Raw genomic sequence first — 23,916 nt, forward strand, 5'->3', positions numbered from 1 at the left:
AAAAAAACAGATATTAAGAAACTATATGGTACTGTAGGCTACCTTTTCCCATGCCTTTTTGTAAAAGAGTGAATCAGGCTATGAATTCTATCTCACTTCAAGTCACTGACTATTGCTGCTGCTTTTCAGCATGCTGCAGAAGGACAGATAAAATGCAATAACTGCAGTAGAGGAAGTTACTGGGGAGTTTACAACTAGCAGGGCAAGACAGACTATGAATTGAAGTTTTGAACCAGGAATACCTTCTCACTGGGTCTGTTGGAGATGCAGCAAGGATTATTGGCTACACTGGTAGGTGTATTTAAAAACAAAAAAAGGTTGTGAGTCAAGGAGTCTTTTAGTCTTTTCATACCCTCCCCATCAAAGTGTGCTGTCTCAAGGTGATATAATCATGCTGATACACCACTGAATCCTGCTATGAATGGTTGTGCTTTGCAGCAAGGGTTACTGAATCAAACCAAGTGCTGGGGCTCTTTTGGAGGTCTTTAGCTCAAAGTGGGCAGAGTAAACACCATAGAACATCATCGTGGCTTAACTGGTGCAGACCTCCATCACCAGGGTGGGGGTACTGAGACTGCATCTGGCTTCTACACAGTTGTGCAAAACAACAGAGGTGTTTTTGTATTCCAATCTTTTCACTCACTGAAAGAGGTTGGAAGGGACCTCTGGAGATCACTTACTCCACTCCCCCCATTCAAGTAGGGTCAACTACAATGAGCTGCCCAAGACTGGCAGTTCTCTTCAGAGTTTCTGCATCTCATGACCTTTATGGGCAGCCTGTTTCAAATATTTGATTGCTCACACGGGTTTAAAAATATTTTTCTTCTGTTCACATGGAGTTTCATGTGTTTCAATCTGTGCCTGTTGCCTCTTGTTCTGTCAGTGATCATTGTAGACAAGAGTCTGGCTGCCTCTTCATTCCCTCTTAGCAGATATTTATATGTATTGATAAGATTCTTCTCTTTGCAATCCAGACTTCTCTAGGTTGAACTGTCATAGCTCAGATCCTCTCCTCATATGAAAGAAGCTCCAGACCTTTAGTCATTTTTGTGACCCTGTATTGGACTGTATTCATATCTATCTTGTGCTGGGAACAAGTTTTGTGGGCCACCAGCCAGTCTCTTTGTTCGTAATGCACGCATGAACATGGAATACAAACATAACTTTTACAAAAAATAATTGAAAGGTAGTAGATCATGGTAACATGGAGTATGTTACCTGCAAAAAATGCATTTTGGAGCTCCCCCTTTAATGTACTCTCTTTTCCTTAGGGAACCACTGAACTCATAGGGTGTGGAAAGTGTGCTGCAAGGTTTGGTCTTCTTTGTGCTTAAAGAATGAAACGTATCTTCTATTGAAAGTGACTTCAAAATGCATCAGAGGAAGCTGTAAATCAGTTCATTGAAACATAGAATCTGCATCTTTGCGTGAAAAGTTTTGCATCTTTTTTTGTGGGTATGTTCACATTTGGAGTCTTGTTTAGCTGGCTTTAAAAGATGCCAAGATTTCAGGTGGGCTGGAAACTGATTTCTGTCTAGTGGTATCCTTTCTATCTGCCATTGATCTACCTATGGAGTCCTCTTAGAACAGATGAAAAGCTAGCAATTTGGATGATCAGTCTTGCTGAATGAGGCAACTGGCTTCTGCTTTCCTCTGTGGGAGGTAGCTTTAAGTTCTTGGATGGTTTCTTACAGCAATAGCTTATCCTGAAAGGATTTGGGAGGTAAGAAAGTGGATTTTCAGTTTTTCAACGTGTTTTGAATCAATTTATGGAATTTACTTAAATAGCAGATCTGGGGGCCTGGCAGGCACAACTCACATGTACGTGTTCTCAGTACGGTTGGACATCTGTCAGTGCTTCAGGAAATAGGCAATTACATTTCGTAGGTGTGAGTTCTTGCACTTAAGAAATATTTGGACATTAATGGGTCAAAATGGCTTTGAAAACGCACATCAAATTTGTATTTGGAAATATGAGCTGAATTATTGTACCTGTTCACAGACTATCCCCAGACCATAAAAATGAATGAAAAAAATAACAGCAAGAGAATGTTTGTTCTTTACAAATTAGGGAAATTTCTTAGGAAAAAATTAAGTATGATGTGTTGACATTTTTGTGGAACAGCTTAATGGTGTGCTAAATATTTTCATTTCAGTTCCTTTCATTGGCCTGTAACATGCAATCAGATATTTCCTGGGTAGGGGCTGAAAGTAATGGACGCTTAGCCTAAATGGACCACAACTTAATGGAAGGAAGGGCCCAACATTTTATGGTGTATATCCACCTCCTGTCACCCTTCCCACTCCTGGCCCTTAAGCTGTGCAGAAATTGCTTTCACAGTACTTGAAACTGTTGAGGGATCATGTCTGGGCTAGTAGAAGCTGAGGCTGGTGTAACACATCTGCTTTGAAACAGTTCTTGTGGAAGGTAGTGAGAGATCCCATATTCCCCATGAGACTTCTGCCTGAAAATAGCCATGAGAGAATGGGACTTGGCCTACAACAAGGTAGTTGTGAAAATGTTTCATAGACATTGGCTTTCTCTGTAAATGAACATCATTGTGGGTGCTCAGAGATGTATGTGGAATGGCTAAGTGGAGCAAGGTTGTTTCAGTCTTGAAAAAGAAATTGTGGAGAAAAGATAGGGTAAAAGTCTATGCAATCATGGGAAATATGGAGTAAGTTTTTTTTAACACCCCCCTTCCCCCCTCAACAAATGAAACTTTAAACCAGCTGCCCTCCCCCCGACAAACACGCAAAACCTGCTCACTATTCTGTTACAAAAATGAGCATCAGATGAAACCAGTACGTGCCAGATTCAATATAAGATTAGATCATGAGGATCACCTTGCCACAACATATTGTAGATTGTAGTGTTGATCCAAAATCTCTAGATGGGTTCAAAGGTAATTTTATATAAAATCATGATTGCAAGCCCATCATTAAACACCATGTCAGCACTGCTATGATATGAAGCTTGTAGAATATCTATGTTTTCTGACACTATTGAATTTGAATTAAGTAGATACTTAGGGAAGTTTCTCTCTATACTTGCCATGTTCTTTCAGTGCTTCCTACACATCTACTGCTGTCTCTTGTCAGAGGTAAAGTACTGTGTTGGATGGTTTTTAGCCAACCCTACTTCAGCTATTCATATGAAGCTGTTCTCCACCATCACTTTGTATACGATTACAGAGATGGAGACTCTAATCCACCCAGTAGAAATAAATTTCTAAGTGAGAATATCGATGTTAGTAAATTACATTAGCATTTACACTAGAATTTCTTCCAAGAGACACCATAACTTTATATGAAGCTGGAGCATGTGAAGTTCCAGTTTTCTGTTGGGGTAACCCTATAAGCCTATATGTTTGTTCAGTAGATAATCCACCTTGTTTGTGTTTGGCAATATGTTGTTCTGTGCTAAAAGGAGCCAAAATAGAGAAGAGAACGTGATATTCAAATGTCTGGGGAAAAAAAAAAAAAAGGACATGAAAATATTTCAACTTGCTTTAGTCATTTAGTCAGTGTCAGTGCTTGACAGCTTCAATGTCTCTTTCCAAAATGGAGAACTCATCAATCAGCAGGCTTTTGTCCTCACTGATATGCTATAGGACAGTTGGCTTATTTCTATGTTTTTCTTCTTTTTAGATGATCATGGCAGTCTAGATTATCTGTTTCATAATTTACTCTGGGCCTTCAGGGCAGGACTTGAGGGGGGGAGGATGGGGACAGTTTTCCAGGTGTGAAACATTCCTAAATCTAAGTGGATTTTTTTTCTTATTGAGCATACCTTTAGGAAAATTGGATAAGCATTTGGATACTTGTGACTTTTGAGTTACTGATAGATGCTCAGGCTTTTCAGTACTTACTTTCCTTCAAGTTGGAAGGAAAAAAAAAAAAAACAACCCTTGAACCACTGGAAGCGAAGGCCATCAAAATCATCATAGTGTTGCTTTCAACAGTTTTCATTGAGCCATTACCTTAGAATCTAATGCTTGGCGGTAATGAATCATGTTCTGTTAGCTTATTGTCCATTGTAATGCAATAAAGGATGATATACGTCAGGCAAGGATTGTCAGAAATATGCTATCTGTTGATTTAAAACAACATTTCAGTGTGACAGCTTTTAAAATTCATGATAAAAATATGAGCATGGAGATCAACTGAGTATTTATATGTATACATGCATAGGGAGTATATCTTGATACAGATGATTGAAAAGCATTTATATCACTTAGAATTGTTTTCTCTGCTTTTTAGGGACACAACTGCTATGTTTGGAGTGATGAAGTTACCTTTGCTTAATATTGAATGCACGCGCAGTTGCCACTGGTAGCGTCCATGGGTGTAACAGAGGTCTCTTCATTAATGATTGTTACAAGCTATCAAATGGCTCACTGTAAATGTAATCATTCACTTCTCAACTACAATGCATGAGGTCAGAGAGCCGGAAAGGAGCAACATGCGAACTTGCTGACCTGTTAAACCAAAAATGTCTATACTCATTTGTAGATGTGTGCTGTCTTTAGCAGGCAGCTACAGAACAACACCTTTATACTAATGCTTGGCAGAACTTGTCAGTTTCTCCTTGGATTTTCATGGATGTTCATCCAGGGACCTTTCAGTGTACCTACATAAAAACTGTGTATGTCATGTCCTATGTCCACGGAGTGTCAGACTCTTTGTGTGTGCAGAACCATTGGAAATAAGTCACGGTTGGTCCAACAGATACTTCTCACAGGAGTTTTTCTCCTTTTCATTGTGTGTTCTGTGACCACACAGTGGCAATGAGATGCGTAAAATGCGTATGTCCAATAGCTCTACGGCTTGTGCACTGTGGTGGTGTCTTAGATTTTAAGGTATCTAGCAGCTGGTTCTGATTGTCAATGTGGGACCAAATTTTTAGTTGGGAAAATAGGATCTACCCGGAAAAATTAAAACTTAAATGGAAACTCTATCCTTATGACCTTTACAGTGTGGTCCTAACTTACATGCATATGTAGTTATTCTCTCAATGTCAAAATTAGAAGGGCACTACAAGTATCAGTGGTTTCTCCTCCATAGTTTTTTTTCCTACAGTTCCCAGTCATATGGATCTGTTGCTTTTGAGGTGAAAAAATGAACTCATAGTGCAAAAGAAGGAGGAAATCTTTCTTTCTGGACTAAATCTGCTTCCCTTTTTAGCAGCAGGTTTCAGTTAAAAGTAACTATGTATGTATGTCACTAGCCATCTCTTAAAATAGATCCAACAAAGTGGGTATTAATTGTTTTAGTTTAAAGAACTTTTTTAAATTTTTTATTTATTTATTTATTTTTTTCCCCCTTTGAAGTACTTCCAAATAATAAAAAGGTGATGTTGCTCCTATGGAAATGCAGTAATAGACACAGAATGCCTGGCTGGTAAACATGCAACAATTTCCTGAGAAAATTTAACAAAGTTGTTGCATCTCTGCCACGTTCCATACAGTTGTGTTGTGCCTTGGATAAGAATTTAAGTGGATAAGTGCAACTAGTGATGTGTAAAGTGTTTGGAAGAATTAATACTTTCCCTGTACTGCTTTATACATATTAAGAAAGAATATTCTGAGGATTATGTCCTCTTTCGGTGGTCATCATGCAACTTGGCTGACCTCATCCTCCATTGAGTTTTGTGTGGATATGATAGCATTTCTAGTGAGAAAAAATTTGTCACACTGTTGTCCAGAAGTCTATGCATGCTCTGTCTCAAAGGTAGATTGTTCTACTTAATTTATTTTCGTTCATTGTTTTTCTGCTTTTATCACATCATCCTTCTTTGGGAGAAAGAAAAAAAAGTAGTAGCATCTGACTATCTAGTTCCCTGAACACCTGAAAATATTCCTGCTCCTGTATTAGAATTGGATACTGTGACTCTGAAAGAGCATTGACTTTCCTTTCTGTGAGTACTGTTTTATATGGCATATGGCTGTTTTCTTCTTACAAGTGTTAAACTTGAGATCTTGGTGTTTCTTTATTATGTAAGAGGAAAAGATAGATGGAATATAATGTGTCTCTGCACAGATATTTTTGGGGAGCGGTGATGAATTAATATTAACCTTTATATATAAAAATCAACAGCAAATGCAGCATCAGGTCTTTTTTTAGCTGTTTTATTTTTGCATCTGTTGCATGAATCTTTTCTTTTATATTCATGTGACTTCTGTGCCCTCTAACGAGTTTATTAGCAGCAATTAGCAAGCACAGGTGGAGAAGTGTTCCTGCAAAATGAATCATTTTGGCAGGTTTCAAATATTCATTGTCACTTGCCTTTTGAACATTTTTTTTAACCCTGTGTGAGCTGTGTATGGTAAGGCTTTGCTAGCAGAAGTGGCTTCTGTGACTCCAATGCTGTGCTATTTTGTTGTGTGCACTCAACGAAACTAAGGTCCACCTTTAAGCTTACACAGGCTCATCACTTTAGCTCTTACAGAGCTGTCATAATCAGCTGAGCAGTGTGAAGTATGCAGTAAGGGAAAGTTATAAACCTAACACCACACGATTTAAATGTCAAGGTTTGTGCCACATCGTGGCCATGCTGTTTTCACAGGTTCCAAAAAACATCTACAGGGTAATACAGAGGACAGCTACTGACCTGAGATCTGTATTACTCTATTCTTGGGTTAAGAAAAAAGAAGGAGGGGGAAGACAAATCTCAGAGGATACAGTTAAGAGAATACTATGCGTACATCTGTTTTTAGATCACAAGCAGCACCCTCTGAAGATGAAACAGCTGGTGGACTGAGTGTGTGCACACAGTTCTGAAGCCCTTACATCTCCAGAGACTTAGTTCTAGAGCTTAGCACACCTCACCAAACACTTGATTAACGCCTAGGAACAGCATGCCTTTACTATTGGAGGTGTTTGGCTGTACCTATTAAACAATGTGCAATGTACTCCTGGTCAGTTTACTCTTCAGTGGCCTGGAATTGTGGATTACTCAGGAGTTGGAATGGTTGGACCTTGCAGTACTGAAAGGGCTGCCTGTTCTTGGCATTTTGGTGAAGTTCAAACATTTCTGCAAGGAAAATCAACAATGCAAGAAGGGAGAGGATTGGGATCATAGTGATTCCTATTGTGAGGATGAACTGTCTGTCAGTCCTCATTGTTTTGTAACCATTGCTGAACAGGTAAACGGTGGTTTCAGGTGTTTGTGGGTATTTGATTGTATTCTGACTGGACAGGGTGGCAAAAGCTTCTGCAGGGCAGATTGGTGCTAACCTGGAGGGGGTCAGTGCCAAACCCATAGTCTATTCCTCTTGCTCTTTGTGTAGAAGTTATTGGAGAACTAGCAATGTCTGACTGTAAAAGCTGGCAGAGAAGCTCTTCCATCTATGCTTTTTTTTTTTTTTTTTTTTTTTTTTTTGGCATCAGGTTGGGCTTTTTAGGTTGGATCTTTCTCTGGGGGGAGAAAAATACAATGGTGGTACATGGCTAAAAGCCTGTGAGCCCTGCTTTCAGGGATGTTACCATTTGGCTGGAATTCCAGTTTGGGCAGACTCTTGCAGTGGGATGAACTGACTGCATGATCATAAACTGTGGTAATGTCTGAGCATTTGGATCCTCCCCTGTTCCTTCTCCATTCCCTTTACTCTGGCATGCAAACTCTAGAAATGAATAGCCATCTTTTTCAGCTGGCATTAGTGAGAAATTATGCGAAATCTACATTTAAGTCACCTTTTGGCCTGGTAATCGTGGAAATGTGTTGTCTGCTTAATCCTTCAGAATAGCTGCTTTGAATACTTAGGTGCCCATGCTGCAATATGTGTACTGGAATAAATACCTCTTAAAAAAAAAAACAAACAAACTGTCAAGACAGTTGTTTTACTACCTCATTGCTTCCATCATCATCTTTGTGTTGTCATCTGTTCTTACTATTTAATTCAGACTTAATCAGAATCCATGAGGACTTGGAGACTGTTTCACTTGGCTAAGGGCAAGGACAGTTACGTAACTGTCAAGTTGCATATTTGGAGGAATAAAACAATGTGGATGAATTTCACAGAATCAGAGGATGTTGAGGTTGGAAGGAACCTCTGGTAGTCATCTGGTCCAACCACACTGCTCAAGCAGGGCTACCTAGAGCGGGTTGTCCAGGTCCATGTTCACCTCTCTTGACGTGCTGATGATAGCTGGCCTAATGCAGCCAAGAATACCATTAGCATTCTTGGTGTCAAGGGCACATTGCTGACTCATGCTCAATGTGGTGTCTACCCTCAGGTCCTCCCTGTGTCAGCCACTCCTTCTAGTTGTGTCATCTGTGAATTTACTTGGGGTGTACTCTAGCCCCTTGTCCAGATCATTAATGAAGATGTTAAACAGGACTGGACCCCATACTGGCCCCTGCAATACTCTGCTTGTTACCAGCTTCCAACTCAACTAGACTTTGCACCACTGACCATTACCCTCTGGGGTAATGGTCAGTTCAACCAGGTTCAGTAATGTTTCCATGACATGGTGTGATATCTACTGAGCACTGGTTCTCTTTGTTTTACAGTGCTGGTTTGTAACTATCTAATACAGCAAAACCTTGTGAGAACTGACGTGTTAATGGGGAAAATATAATTAAACATTATCCAATTAAACTAATCCTAATAGAAATTTCTCAGTACGTATCAACAAGCTGTAAGGCAGTAGCATTCAGAGGCACTTGCACGTCAGTAACCCCTTCTGTAGGGCACAAGAATGTTGCATGAAATTGATTTGAAGGGGGACAGCCACAGGAAGACTGGCATGCTGCTTTTCAAGCTGCCAGTTGCATGGATTCCCTAGTGCATAAATGTTTTTCATCAGTTGTTGATTATTTTCGTTAGTTCACAGTTTTAGCATGCAGTCAATGTTTATGGTGTTAGTTTACTGTTTTTGTTATTGTATGTTAATTACCTTTTAGAAGCTAGATCTAGGTTTAAGATGAATGCACTGGGATTAAGAGAACTAGACCTGATGGATGTGGTTAGCTGTCTGGGTTGTGAGGAAGAGATTTTTGACAGGTAGGACATACGACAAGTAGAATGTAACTTGCTCTGAAAAAAAGATAAAGTGAATTGGAAGCTTGAAAGTGGATTTCTGTAGGTAGACTTGCAAAAAACCCATGGAGATTTGTCAGCTGGAAATCAAGACAGGGTGAGTGCATGCCTTGGAGAAAAGACAGCAAAGAAAAAGTCAAATAATACTGGAGAGCAAGAAGGGACAACTAAATGCCAGGTAGAAGCTGTGCCAGCAAGGGCATGTGTCAGAAAAGTAAAGCTTGTCAACCAGAAGGGAATACAAGATGGGTTCAGACTTGACCCCAGGTGAGTATTGCTTTCTGTATTAGTTACTTGTTCTGTTTACCCTGCGGTATGCATTTCAAATCTCCTTAAAACTGCATATCATTTGAACGTTGAATTTCAGTGCTTGCGCTCTGACCTTTTGGAGTACTGGACTAGTTATTCTACTATGGGGACATGACAAGTTGTATGGCACCTTATGGATATTGCAAGCAAAGTATAGCCAAGTAGGTGTATCTCCTGATGCTTTCATTGGCAAGAAAGCTGATTAGAGGCATGTTAACTATTATTTCTTGTAACAGGTTAACTGCTTGTAGGGGAAGACCCATCCCTCCTGCTCCTAAACTTGGGGTGAGTAAAACTGGTGTTTTCATAGCTTGCTTTCTGTAAGAGGTCCAGTTTTTTCTGAGGGTCTGTTATTTTAAATATTTAATGTTTGTATACATTTGACTTCTGTTTTCAAAGGACAATTAGGAAACCATGCTAGTAGCCTACTGTGGAGATGGGAGGGAAGTGAGTTGTTAATGCTGATGTCTGAATAGGTTTATTGCACATGTAAATGTATGATTTGGACACAGATTCATGATAGGTGAGCCTCGGGCTCAAATTCAATTGCTTGAAAGCACATATAGGCAATGTTGTGCTACTCCGTGTCGCTCTGAATGCTGATCTAAAATGCCTCAATATTGATTGGGTAGAGGGCTCCAAGTGAGGTCAAGGACAAAGAGAAGTCTGACAGATGAAATGTGTGGTTTCCTACAAATCCCTGACCATGCTTACCTTTACATGCAAATCGTCTGACCTTAAATAAAAGTAACTTTGTGCAGTACTTAGGAATTTAGGTGAGAATAATTGAATTCTACTGGAAGAGACTAACCTCTACTAAGTTAGTCTGACAACCTGGATTTGAAAAGCAAGGGTTTTTAATGTTTCTAAGGAACTTAAATATTCTGGTTCCATTGAAACTCAGTGACATGTGGTTACCTGCCATTTAAAATACTGTCCAGAGAAATTAGCCTTCCAAAGCACAGAGATAAAGCGAATCCAAGCATTTCTGCACAGTTCTGATTTTAAAATTATGATGTCTTAGCTATTCACTTTGAAAATATCTTGCTCGTTGCTCTAAAGGTCTAAAGGAAAACAAAAATCTGAATGATTTCTTGAAAGTATGACTGAAATTGAAGTTTTTGAACTTTTCCTGACTGGGTATTTGGTTCACCATTCTGTAGTAGTCTTCTAGGGCAAGGGAGGTGGGAGTAAAAGAAAGCTGAACATACTGTTTTAACGCATAAGCTTGTGTCCTGCATCTCCTCTCTGTTCTGGAAAGCAGAACAGTCTTTCTCATGAGAATTAATCCAAAGGAAGGCTTTTTTTTTTTTTTTTTTTTTTTTTTGCAGCAGGCACATGCTGTTGGCTCATACTCAATTTGTTATACTCACTGACTTTTCATGACTTATGCGTATTAAAATATTTTTGTTAGACTTTCCACCCTGATTTTCTATATTATCTTCTGTAATGGAAATCCAGGTTTCAAGTTGGCTTTCATACTTTTTTCTGATCTTTCTTCTCCAATCTGGAAATTAAGAACTGAGTTATGTTTATTACTTATTGATGATACAGTACAAATATATGAGCAAATGCAAGAGGGAAGACAGAGGAAGTTGTGCCTAAAAATGAAGGATTACATTTTCTGTGTTGTCTGTTTTGGGCAGGACAGGAGCCCATTCACTGGAAAGCAAGCAGCATAGGCTGCCAGTTGTCTGCTGTAGGTATGTTTAGGCAAACATTTGTAATGATTTGGTAGGAAGGAACCATCTTCATTTCTCCTTTCCTTGTAGAATTGCATTTTGTACCTTTCATGAGGGGGAGGGAAGAAAAAACCTTACAAATGGAATGACTGCGCACACATGAACTTCTTGGGTTTGAGTACTGGTGTGGTTTTTGAAACAAAGCTGTGTTGGTAGCTGTTCGCTGCGTGATATTTTGGTACATGCTGGGCAAGGTGGCTGTTTCTGCTTGTGGTGGGTGGTTTTTAAAAATAGGTTGCAAGAGAAAACATTCACAGAAAGTGATAATTGTGAAAGCTGTCCAGGAATCACCTTCTTGAACTATATTCTGTTATACTGGGTCTTCTCTGATGCCCATTCTGGGAATTAGGATTAGTATTTCTAATAACTTCCTGCTTCATGGAATCTGTCCTTAGCAGAAGATCTGCACCTGAGATTTTTTTTTTTTTTTTTTTTTTAGATGGCATTTTGTTTTCTGTGGTGTACTACCCAGTTGTGCTACCGGTCATGAAATCTGTGGCCCTAAGATTCATGTTAAAGCAAAGCAAGGAATGGGACCAGAAGTGTGCAGCATTATTGCCTTTAATCTTAGTTATCACTTCTTGAGCATTGTAATCTTTCACCTGCAGAACAGACAAGAAATTCTGTAGTGAAAAAGAGCATGTTAGCATTATGAAGCTCACATGTCTGACTTATTGTGAGTTTGCTCTTTGAGTTCTCCAGCTAATGACATGGAAGAAAGGAACCCCCCCTCCTTTTAGGGTCTGAGTGGATAAACGGCTGTATGATCTTTTCTATCAACTGTATAATGCAAGGCATAAGATTTTCACTGAGAAATGTCTTCATCTGATGCTTTTTGCTAATTGGAGGGGCAGTGGATGATTAGGTCAAGCTTGTCTTTCATGACTGAAAAGAGCAACACGATCCTTCAAATATCTAGATTGTGATCAGAAGTGCTATAGCAAAGCTATGATGGAGTGTGAAACAGCTTGGGGGCAGAGTGGGCCTTACCAGCATGTCAGAAAACAGAAGAGGCCCTTATAATGAAGATGGAAAGAGCTGAGGTTAGTCTTTGTCTCTGTCTTCTGATATTATTTTAGAGAGGATGCCAACCCAGCTGGGAATTCATAGTGGAATTGTAATCTGAAGTATTGCATTCTTCCTTTAACTTAGTGCTACAGACAATTTTGTCAACTTGAGGCTTGTTATTGAAGTGCTTGTGCTGATTAAAACAGCTCATCAGAACTCCTTCCTAAATAGAAGAATATTTTTTCAATAAAGCCAGCCTAAAACGGAGCAAAATTTAGCCCTTTTGCATTCTTGCGATTGGGTATCAACTCTTTGGAAGGAATTGAAAAAGCAACTGTTCTGAAAGAGTATATATAGAGCAAAGTTAAAGCTGTTGGAAGCAGAAACTGTGTAGAAAACAAATTGATGGAAGCCACCCATTGATGGTGCCTGCTTGCATCATGAAAAAAAATCTGTAAAGTAATAGTTTTTTGTCAAAATCTGCTACTCCTTTGGCTGTTTTTGTATAGGACTTGCTTTAAAATTTCTGTATTTGTATGAACCATACAAATGGCCTGGCGTTCTTCGCAGCGTATGTTGCTTACAGATTCCCTGTAACGATGAATTGCAGCCTTCCTGTGGAGTGTGATGACAGCTCTTGCTTTAAAGGCTTCAGTGCCACTGCCTAAAGAAAAAAGGCAGATCTGCCAGCTTTTGGAGGCAATTCTGTCTGGTCTAGCTAGGAAGACTTTGCAATGAATTTATCAGCTGTGTTTCATTTTAAAAAATGGCTGACCAAATGCTGATTTATAAATAGAGATGGGGTTGTAGGCTAAATGTGATTAAGAAGCTTCTCACTGTAACTGGAGCTACAGAGAGTCTGGGTTTTGAGCTGACTTCATTCAAATCAAATGTGCTGATGGGTAGAAAAACACAACGTTTGAGTTGGGTCTATTATAATTTCAAGAGAGAATGAATTTTTTACTACCTTTTCACTGCCCACCATTTGTTACACACATTTGTTGTATTGCAGAAAATAGCATTTTAATATACTAGTAGTGGATAACATTTTTGAAAAGTGCTTGTGGCCGAAGCCATTTGGAAAATTACATTTTGTATACTTAACTACATAAATAGATGTATGGATCTTGTGCCAGGAAATCTGTTCTAAAGTAGTAGTTAGAATCCTGATAGAAATCTGTGGTAAAAACCCAACAGAGATGAGTAAAAAAATAATCCTCCTGTCCAGAAGAAATTGCATAGCTAATACAGAAGGTTGGGGACATAAGAGAAATTATTTAAAAAAAAAAAAAAGGCAAAACATTGCAGATCGGGTGTAAGTTAATAGGAATTTCAGATATAAACTTATTTATACTTCACTTTTTAAAGTGAACTGTAAGGTTTACAAAGGGAAATAACACAAATTTTTACTGCTATCGTATAAGACAAAACAAACTGATTCTGGTTAGGTGCACTAAATGTCATGTACAGAAGTGTGAATATTCAATCTGGTAAAAGTTAGTTACAGCAGTGTCAAACAAGTGAATACACTGCAATAATGGAATTCCTGAAGTAAAAATTCTGTATAGAAAATGCTTCGCTTGTATGCTAATATTTTTGATGCAGGTATCTTGTTAAAAGGGCACCTTCAGCTGTTTCTCCTCCAAGGAATGGAGTTAGTATCATCAGCTTGCATGTGGAACTGATAGATTTATTATTAGAATGACACAATTGTGTTTATCTTATTATATTTATACAAGCTAGGACTAAATCAACAGCTGAGATTAAAACAAAACAAAAACAAATGAAAAAAGCAAAACACAAGACTCGAGTACTCAAATTGCAACTGAAAGTAAAAATACAAGGAAAAAGTGGTTAATACGGTACAGCTCTATCATGGGATATTCGTGGCTAGCATAAATGATTGTGGTGCCATTGATGTCAAAGGTTGCTTGATGAAGGTTTGTTCAGTATAACCTTGGGAATAGTCTTATTACATGCCTCAAAGTGGGCAAAGGCCCAAAGGAGTTAGACAAGTAGAGTCTGACAGGTAACCATAAAAGCTTCCTGTCACATTGGCCATCATGAATTCTATATATGCTATGTGTGAAAAGCTTTTTTAGAATGAGTTAGATATTGGGGGTGAAAGTATATAGCTCTGGGAGCACTGTATGAAAACTATGCTCTTCAGTCACCATGAACACAAATTTATCGAGCCTCAGTAAAGAAATGAATACTTCTAGAAGCAATTCAGAATAACACTTCCTTCCAAAAAATGCCACAGTTTTAAAATAATGTATCTCAGACCCCTTTTGGGCTAGGACCACAAGCAATATGTCATTGGAAATGAGGTAACTTGTGTGTTTTAACCAGTGGGCCACAAAATGCTGTTGTGTGGCCCCGGCAGGTCCTGCTATGTTTTCAGATGGGTGAGTTTAGGCGCAAAAACCTGTTTGTATGGCAGTTGGACTCATGAGAGGTCAAAAAGATAGGAAGGAATCTGCTGACAGTCCGCATATTATTTTGCTATAAAATATGTAAAATGTTATAAAACAACAGAAACATAAGCTAATATCTAGGTGGTGACTTAGAAATAAGATTGTATATTTAATGGTCTTTCCAGGTCTGTAGGTCAACTGCATGAAGTTTAACAAGGCCAAGTGCCGGGTCCTGCACCTGGGGCGCAATAACCCCAAGCAGAGCTACAGGCTGGGAGAGGAATGGTTGGAAAGCTGCCAGGCAGAGAAGGACCTGGGAGTGATGGTGGACAGTCGGCTGAATATGAGCCAGCAGTGTGCTCAGGTGGCCAAGAAGGCCAACGGCATCCTGGCTTGTATTAGGAACAGCGTGACCAGCAGGGCTAGGGAGGTGATCGTCCCCCTGTACTCAGCTCTGGTGAGGCCGCACCTCGAGTACTGTGTTCGGTTTTGGGCCCCTCGCTACAAGAAGGACATCGAGGTGCTTGAGCGGGTGCAGAGAAGGGCGACGAAGCTGGTGAGGGGCCTGGAGAACAAGTCCTACGAGGAGCGGCTGAGGGAGCTGGGCTTGTTCAGCCTGGAGAAGAGGAGGCTCAGGGGTGACCTTATCGCTCTCTATAGGTACCTCAAGGGAGGCTGTAGCGAGGTGGGGGTTGGCCTGTTCTCCCACGTGCCTGGTGACAGGACGAGGGGGAATGGGCTTAAGTTGAGCCAGGGGAGTTTTAGGTTAGATGTTAGGAAGAACTTCTTCACTGAAAGGGTTGTTGGACACTGGAACAGGCTGCCCAGGGAAGTGGTGGAATCACCATCCCTGGAAGTCTTCAAAAGACGTTTAGATGTAGAGCTTAGGGATATGGTTTAGTGGAGGGCTGTTAGCGTTAGGTAGAGGTTGGACTCGATGACCTTGAGGTCTCTTCCAACCTAGAAAATTCTGTGATTCCACAGAAAGTGGCATACTGCAGGCTTGCTCTGACACGTGTTTATAAACATGTTTTTCTACCTTCAAGGCCTGTTGTCCATTGCTGTAGCTTGTCCCTCACCCTTTTGGCCTGGGGGCTTTGGTGCAGTAGCACCATTTGATTGACTGCTTTCAGCACTTACCCTACCTCCATCAGCTGTAACCCAAGGGATGAGGAGCAATGTAATAGGTATCCAAATGAACAAGCTCAGATACCAACAGGCACAGGTTCATGTGAAAAGCTTTGGAAGTCTGGGTTTGTTTGTCAGCTCCTTTGGAAGGGAAGATTTTCTGCTCCATTCTTTGCTTGCCTGTGCCTTGCTTCCATTTGGGAACTGTCATGGCTTTTTAATGCTGTAGACAACCTAGGTTCTCTTAAGGCTGTAAGAGGGGAAGAATGGGGAAGAGTCGGTGTGAATTTAAGTGATGATGGGAACCTGGAAAGTGTTAGTGGGGCTATCTGGAGGAAGAGGAACACAGGGGATGCAATGACAGGTAGACTGGTGAGTCTAGTTTCATGGCTAATTTGAAGGACTCGAAGAAGTAGGAAGTACTATTTTTTTTTTTTTTTTAAAGTGGAAGCTGGGAAAGTTTTCAGCTTTTTTGAGAGAAGGTTGTGCAGAGTAAGAGCCTATACCTTGAGCCAGCTGTGGTTATGAAAAATGATAGTGAAAATCATTAATGTTACACCTGTCATTAACAAAATCTGCTCTCTTCCATTGTATTCTGTCTAGCTGTGAGCACAGCTTACAGGCTGTAACTTATTTGTAATTATTCTGAAATACCAAATGAACGAATAGTATATTTGGGGTCATTCCCCCTGGTGACTGACCTACAAAAAGTTGGCTTTGTTCACCTCCCACAACTGCAAAATCTGAAAAGAGTTAAAGGGGATAATTACCTTCCCCATCTGTGGTCACCAGGCAGAAATAGCTGCTTTAAAAAAAAAATAAAAAAGTTAAAATGAGAAGCTAAAGCACAGCGTAGGGCTAATTTCAGAAAGGAGAAAGTGAGGTTGATGACTGCTGTGTGGGCAAGAAGCAACAAGAGAGAAAGGAAAAGTCTTTCTTCTGGGAATCTAAAATCTTGCTTGACTTTCACAAACCAGTCTAGGAAGTGGTGATATTCAGAGTTCTTATGTATATTGTAGCAAAATGTCAACTTGACAGGTGTTACACTTTATTTTAATCTAATTAGGAGTAAGGTATAGCTGGGAATGTCTTTGGGAATGAATGGTAGGCCAGTAGCAGAAGAGAAATAGCTGTGCTGGACCTGACTCCCTTTCTTCCTGTGGAAGATGATTGTTGATGGATAATACTTGCTTTTTGCCCCCAAAGGCAAAAAAGCCATCATTCAGACGATGTGTGATCCCTTGTGCCTGGTGTGGAGGGAGCTGAACTTGTAGGAGCAAAGAGTTTAAACAAGGCTGCCTCGTGGGCTGCATAGAGCGTAAGTAGCAGGTTGAGGAAAACAATTCCCCTCTGTCCAGTACTGGTGAGGCTTTATTTGTGGTAATGCTTTCAGCTTGGGGCTCCCTGATACAAGAAAAATGTGGATTAACTGGAGTAAGTGCAGAGCAGGACTGAAGAGCTGGTTGGAGGTCTGGAAATCATGGCATGTGGGGGGAAGATGAGAGACCTGGGTCAGCTCAGCCTCGAGAAGGAAGAGCAAAGAGGGAGACCTTAGGGCTGTCTTCAGTTATGTTAACCGGAGGGTGTAGAGGAAAGACGGGACTAGAAGCTTCATGGGGTTGTATTACCATAAGAAGCAATGGGCTTTAGCTGCAACGTGTGAAATTTTGATTAAATACTGAGTGTATTTTTTCATATTTATAAAACCATGCGAGGGATGAAAACACTGGAACAAGGGACCCGAGAGGTTGTGTACTCCTGGAGATTTTAAAACTTGCCTTGACAAGTTGCCATGAGTGCCTTGATTTTTCTGGCTATGATTTGAGCAAGGTACTCAACTGGACCAGGTGACCTTCAGGGGCCATATTCCATGATATTCTATGATGCTGTGTGCTGGTGCAAATCCTATTCTGGAATTGTACATATTGTCTGTGAGATGCACTACCATACCTGAACTTAGGGTCACTTCATAAACAAGTCTGTTCCAGAAGATAATAGAGCTATTAGGAGCAATCAGTGTCTCTTTATAAAGAACTGATATTGTCAGGCGAACTAGGTTATACTCCTGGATAAAACCATAAAAAGAGAAGCTAGGGAGAAGGCAGTGATATAGTTGTTATTTGGATTTCTGCATTTCATAATGATGCGTGCTTGATTAATTTCAATTTAGGATGGATATCTGATGAGGATCTGAATACTTTCTCTTAGACCTCAGAGACTGGGAAGAAAGGTAAGGGCTGTTTTCTCCATAGGTAAGACTTTATAAAATGCATAAAACTACCTCTCTTCTTATGTAACTGGCCTGTTAATGTCAGAAGAGGTAATGTACCACTTATGAAAATTGTTATTCCAGTGCTGAAACCTGTCCCTGGAGCAGACTTGATTTTTTTTTTTTTTTTTTTTTGCCCCTCAAACTATCATTGATGTATATGTTTGTGTTCCTGATGGCTTAATGTTTTCAGAAAGTTATCTTCATTAATTACCTCAGAGTGGGTTTAAGCATATGCTAATGACATTAACAGGTAACATCAAATTGAAGTGAATTGCATGCATCACTGAAAGTAGGAGGAGAAAGACTTAAGCTAGCTAATAAAAACTTATATTAACAATGTGATACTCCGTTGGGAAAAAAATATGCTAAGATTTGAGGAAATATAATCCAAGGCTTAGATAAGCAGTGGGAGGTGAAGTGCAAGAGGCTGAAAGTAGTTCTGGTCTTAATGGGAAGCAAATGCATTTTTTTGCAGTGTGTTGGGGTTCTGCTTTTAGACTTCAAGTATTCTTTCATAAATGATGGCAGAAGGCTATGATTGTTCTGGAGAGCCTAACTACAGTGTGAACAGTAGTGGTTATGCAGAGTGCCAGGCAGAGAAGGACCTGGGAGTGATGGTGGATAGTCGGCTGAATATGAGCCAGCAGTGTGCTCAGGTGGCCAAGAAGGCCAACGGCATCCTGGCTTGTATCAGAAACAGTGTGGCCAGCAGGGCTAGGGAGGTGATCGTCCCCCTGTACTCGGCTCTGGTGAGGCCGCACCTCGAGTACTGTGTTCAGTTTTGGGCCCCTTGCTAAAAGAAGGACATCAAGGTGCTTGAGCGAGTCCAGAGAAGGGCGATGAAGCTGGTGAGGGGCCTGGAGAACAAGTCCTACGAGGAGCGGCTGAGGGAGCTGGGCTTGTTCAGCCTGGAGAAGAGGAGGCTCAGGGGCGACCTTATTGCTCTCTACAGATACCTTAAAGGAGGCTGTAGTGAGGTGGGGGTTGGCCTGTTCTCCCACGTGCCTGGTGACAGGACGAGGGGGAATGGGCTTAAGTTGAGCCAGGGGAGTTTTAGGTTAGATGTTAGGAAGAACTTCTTTACTGAAAGGGTTGTTGGACACTGGAACAGGCTGCCCAGGGAAGTGGTGGAGTCACCATCCCTGGGTGTCTTTAAAAGACGTTTAGACGTAGAGCTTAGGGATGTGGTTTAGTGGGGATTGTTAGCGTTAGGTAGAGGTTGGACTCGATGATCTTGAGGTCTCTTCCAACCTAGAAATTCTGTGATTCAGTCTTGTTTCTGAAGAGCATGTGGTGTGGTTGTGGGTACCTGACCTCTTACTGATTTTTTTTTTTCTTGATGGAATGTTCTTGTGTCCTTAGTTTTGCATTTCTCATTTGAATTTTTTTTCCTGACACATTGATTTTCTAGCATAGGGCATGACCTTTTACATATGCTATAGATGGACAGACATGATACAGACTAACATTGGTTTTGGGAAAGGCAGGTGAGATTTTAGTTGGGACCTTCAAGTGTGCAAGTTGTAAGTCAGTGTAAGTAGTATTGTGAAACCCAGTAGAAGGTATTTACTTAAACTGATTTGGAGAGTGATATGTTTCTGCTGAATTACTAAATTGAAGTGACTATTTGAGAGGAAAAAAACGATTGGTACTCATCTCTATAGTTACCTGTGCCACCTATAGTCACTGCAAGTGTGTTCTGTGTGTTAGGTGGCAAACTCTCTTTAGAGTTGTCAGAAATGTCTAATGAAGGTGTCTGCTTTGGTAGGTGGGATACTATATCTGCAACTTGTAGAGAAATGAATGTCAGTAACCACCAGAATTATTTTTATTTCTGTAGAAGATGACTGGCAAGGTATGGATACCCTTGGAAATTGCTCTTTTTTATTTTTTATTTTTATTTTTTTTTCTTCATTCCTCCCTCTGTGGACTTTGGCTTTGGCTTTTAGGTAACTTCAAAGAGAACTTTTTTTTTTGTTTCTTTCCCTTAGAAACTGTTGCTGTGCAGCTTGCATGAGACACTGGTGTTATTTTTACAGCAAGGAGCACATTATGCTCTAGGGCAGATGAAAAGTAGAAGCCGTGAAAGTTAAAAGGTGTTAGTAATGCTAAGTTTCCCTTGCCAGATTGAGGTTAAGAATATGGTGAGCATTAATTGTGCTGCATTATTGAAGAGCTGCTCCTCTGTTACGAAGAGGTTAGTGAGCTTTGTGGTGCTTCTACCTAGACGGCTCTTCAGTGCTTGAAAATCTTTACTCTGAGTCTCTTCAGCCTTTAGGACGGTTAAAATTTCTTTGTACATCTTAAAGATGACAAGGTGAAGTGTACTATACTGGTGAAGAGCTCTTATTTTTAGGAGGCTAGTTGTGTCAATATCAGCCTGACACAGTATCATTCAGTTCATACTTGTTTGGCCCCTATTACAGTAATATGTAGGCCCTCGTCATTTGTAGTTTATCTTCTTAAACCTCAGGCAGAGCAAAATTGCCCAGGAAGGTCACTCATGGCCTTTCTGGTAAGGCATAGTCTCCAAAGCTTGAGGCTGTTTCTCACTTCTTACCATGCATCAGAACATCAGATTACCAGAGGTCAGCTGATGTGGTCTCCTGTCACCTGCATGCACTTTTTCCTTTGTTATGTGGGAGTGCTCTTTAAATGGGACACTATTTTTTTTCATGAAAAAATGACAAATCACAATATTGCTGTTCTGAACAGCCTGACTACAACTGGATTTTGTATCCAGAGTTCCTAAAGGTCAGTTTAAGCTCATTGATACAGCTACAAGTAGCCCTACAGATGACAGTACACTTCTGGGGATAATCTGAGATGGTTATCTAATACATTCTCTGCCACTGAATGTGCCAGGGTGAGGGACACTGGTGGTTTTTCTCTTATACTCTTGCAATACTTTGCAATATTTGTAGTTTTGGTCTCTTGCTACTGAGAGTGATATTCTCTGTAAAAAGTTGTGTTCATGGTAATTAGGGTGCATGGATGCATAGGAAATGCATGCTTTGTGGTCTCCTCTGTGTTGTAGAATGAAACTCGGAAAATAAACATGTTAGTCCTGGCTATATTTTTTGCCTCGGTAAATACACATGCAATTGGTAAAGCAGCTTAATTTCAGCCCATTCTGGTAACTTATAAATGGCCACAGTACTAGGATAAGGTTTGTTAACAAGTAAAGCAATTCACTTTGGAGATGAATATCTTTTTCTAAATTAGAATTACATCATTGTGGTTATGGAAGTGTAAACAGCCCTGCAATCTGTGTTCATCTGCACAATCCAAATGTAATGACGTGGCTGAAAGGCGTACTTTAGAGTGAGGGAACAAATATTTAAGACCTGTCTGAATGAGATTGCTCTATGTCTCGGTGTTTTGGCAGGGCTGTTACAAGATTTTGCTACGAAAATTAGCTAGACTGTTTTTAGAAACCATTTTAGAGTATACTTCACAGCAGACTGCAGATGTAATAGCATTAATTGCTACTGCTGAGAAATGCCTCAAATGAATAAAAATACCTGTGTCAGTGCAGTGCTAATAAACCCTTATTTAAAAATAAATGAAATCTACTGAAACATTAAATTGTTGCTAAGTGAATAACTTTATTGCCTTCCCTTTTTAAACATATTTGGGGAGGTAGCTGGTTTCACTAGTTTTTAAGAAAAGCAGCTATTGCTGCACAGACTAATATCTCTGCAGGGTTTACCAACCAAATATAACAATGATTGTTATCTAGAGAGAGAGGGGCCACCATTCTGTATGTCTTGTTGATGCTATGTTACGGTAGAATTTCAGAAAAATAAAAATATGGGAAAAGAGGTAGCAAATGAAAGCTATGCAATCATCTGGCTGAAGATTCAGGTGCTGCCAGAATTCAGTGTGTAAACAGTATTCTTAGACCTGCATAAATCCAGCAGTCAGTCTACAGAAGACTCTCTGCTCAGTGGGGGGGACCTGTGCTTGCCCGAACAATGGGAACCCTTCTCTTTTTTGGTCCTGCCCCGCGTTTCATTTGAGTTTGCTGTCTGCAAAAATGTACTAGAGGGTATGGCTGGCTGACTTTTCTCATACTTCTCTTGTATTTACTGAGGTGTGAGCTAGTGCACAGCACTCTCGCTGAATCCTTTTTCTTTTAAGTACATAAACTGAGGTGGAAGGGTAGGGATGAGAGGGAGGGTTGTCACCGGAGCTGCTGTTGTGAAAATCCTTTAAGTTGTGTGTAACCACTGGAAGTGAGAGTTTTAAGAAGATATGCTGAGGATATATATCATATAAAAGGACTAGCTGCTTGTACCAGTCCTGGATTCTGCTCTCTGTCTATGCATCTAGAAATTGAGCAAAGCAAAATCAGACTTTCAGACAGTAAATCTTTTCCTGGACTTGGGCCAAATCACTTTCTCTTGAAAACATACTGCAGCCAAAAGGTTTACGCTTTCATTAGACTACAAGATGTTTTTCTCCCTCTTGACAGTACATGAATTCTTAATATGTCCATATTAATAAAAAGTTCTGTTCTTTTGCAGTTAAATCAGCTTAGCTCTTAAAGATCTACTTTAATAATACTAACCACCTATTGAAAGCCAAGTCCTTTGTAGTTTTTGTTATTGTAATTATACCATGTTCAAAAATAGCAATTGAATGACTTGATTTTTATGTTAATTAAAGCCTCAGACCTTTTCATTGTAAATTCAAATATAACTGGAAAGTACAATAATTAGCACTTTATTGGTTGTATAATTTAAAATTATGTAAATTACACAGCTACTAAACTACTGTAAGTAGAATCTATGGCCAGTTTATTTTGGATTAACAGACAGCAAGGAATTCATTATGTAAGGATATTTGGAGTACGTAATCTGAAATACTGCTCAACCTTAGGAGCTTCTTTTCATTAGAGATGTCTGAATTTGAATATAAAAAATTGTTTCTAGTGGGAAGATGTTTCAGCATAGCTCAAAATAGATCACCAGTCCAGGGCTATCCTGCTGGCTCTGCATTGAGGCCTGAAATGGAGGAGGTCAGGGGAACTCACTGTAGTCCACTGAGCCCAAGTTGCCGATCCCTGGAAGTGCTCAAGGCCAGGCTGGATGGGGCTTTGAGAAACCTGGTCTGGTGGGAGGTGTCCCTGTCCGTGGCAGAGGACTCAGAATTAGATGACCCTTTAAGGTCCCTTCCACCCCAAACCCTTCTGTGATTTTTATCGTCCTTGTGACTGTGCAGTGCTGGCACAAAGATGTGCTTACTGCTGTTCTGCTCTGTCCTTTTGTCCTGCAGATGAACTGTGAGATTGGGGGTGGCAAAAATTGCTTGCTCAGTCTGGCACAGGAAGACTTTCTGGGGCAATGGGAATTTCTGACTGATCAGCTTTGGACAGTTTTTATTCTGTGCTGCTAGTAGTTCAGGTCTGCTCTTGTCGTAAATCTGCTGAACGTGGTGGGTAGCTGCTTGTCAAGTGTACAGCACAGGATTCAAACCCAGAGGAAGATCAGAAATGGCAATTTTTGATTAAAAATGGGAAGGGTTTAGGGACTCTTTGTCCTGCTGTGAAGTAAGTGGGAACCAAGCCTTTTATAGAACATTTCCTAACAAGCTCCACCTATACAACTGGGCAACTGAGGTTACTGAATGGGAGTGGGTGGAAGATTAGGTTTTGAGAAAGAATTGAGGTTTCCTGCACTGATTTGAAAAATGCTCTACTGGCCTCACCAAGACCTAGCTATGATGGAAGAGAGAAGTCATGTTTAACAGAGAAAAGTGCTGTTGCAGGTTTTTGGCTAAAATTCAACTTGTCGAAGATCATTGTAAATTCTGTGGAATATTGTCCCAAGGCTGTCTCCTAAAGGCATTATGTCTGGATTAAGGGTACCTGCTAATGAACAAAGCTGCAGAACTACATTAATGAAAAGCATTTATTAACTTGCTCTGCCAATTCAACTATTCAAAAAAAACTTTAATGGGCTAAGTCTAACATGTACCAGGAGTTCTGGATT

General features: G+C 40.2%; 1 protein-coding gene across 17 annotated transcripts in view; it reads left to right on the plus strand.

Annotated features, from left to right (window-relative positions):
• LOC311433862 (uncharacterized protein) overlaps positions 1-23,916 on the plus strand; it is a 443,722-nt gene that overhangs the window by 109,894 nt on the left and 309,912 nt on the right. For 6 of the 17 annotated variants that reach the window (XR_014691003.1, XR_014691004.1, XR_014691005.1 and 3 more), the window contains exons 3-4: positions 9,412-9,514; positions 9,590-9,638. The exons of the other annotated variants lie outside the window; for them this stretch is intronic. Coding sequence is in view for 3 of the 6 variants with exons in the window: in XM_084513517.1 (XP_084369643.1) it covers positions 9,465-9,514; positions 9,590-9,638 (99 nt within the window). In the remaining 3 variants the exon portion in view is untranslated. The remainder of the gene's footprint in view (positions 1-9,411; positions 9,515-9,589; positions 9,639-23,916) is intronic. 17 annotated transcript variants of the gene reach the window in all.

The sequence above is a fragment of the Aythya ferina genome (assembly GCF_964211825.1).
Source record: "Aythya ferina genome assembly, chromosome: 3".
NCBI lineage: Eukaryota > Metazoa > Chordata > Aves > Anseriformes > Anatidae > Aythya > Aythya ferina.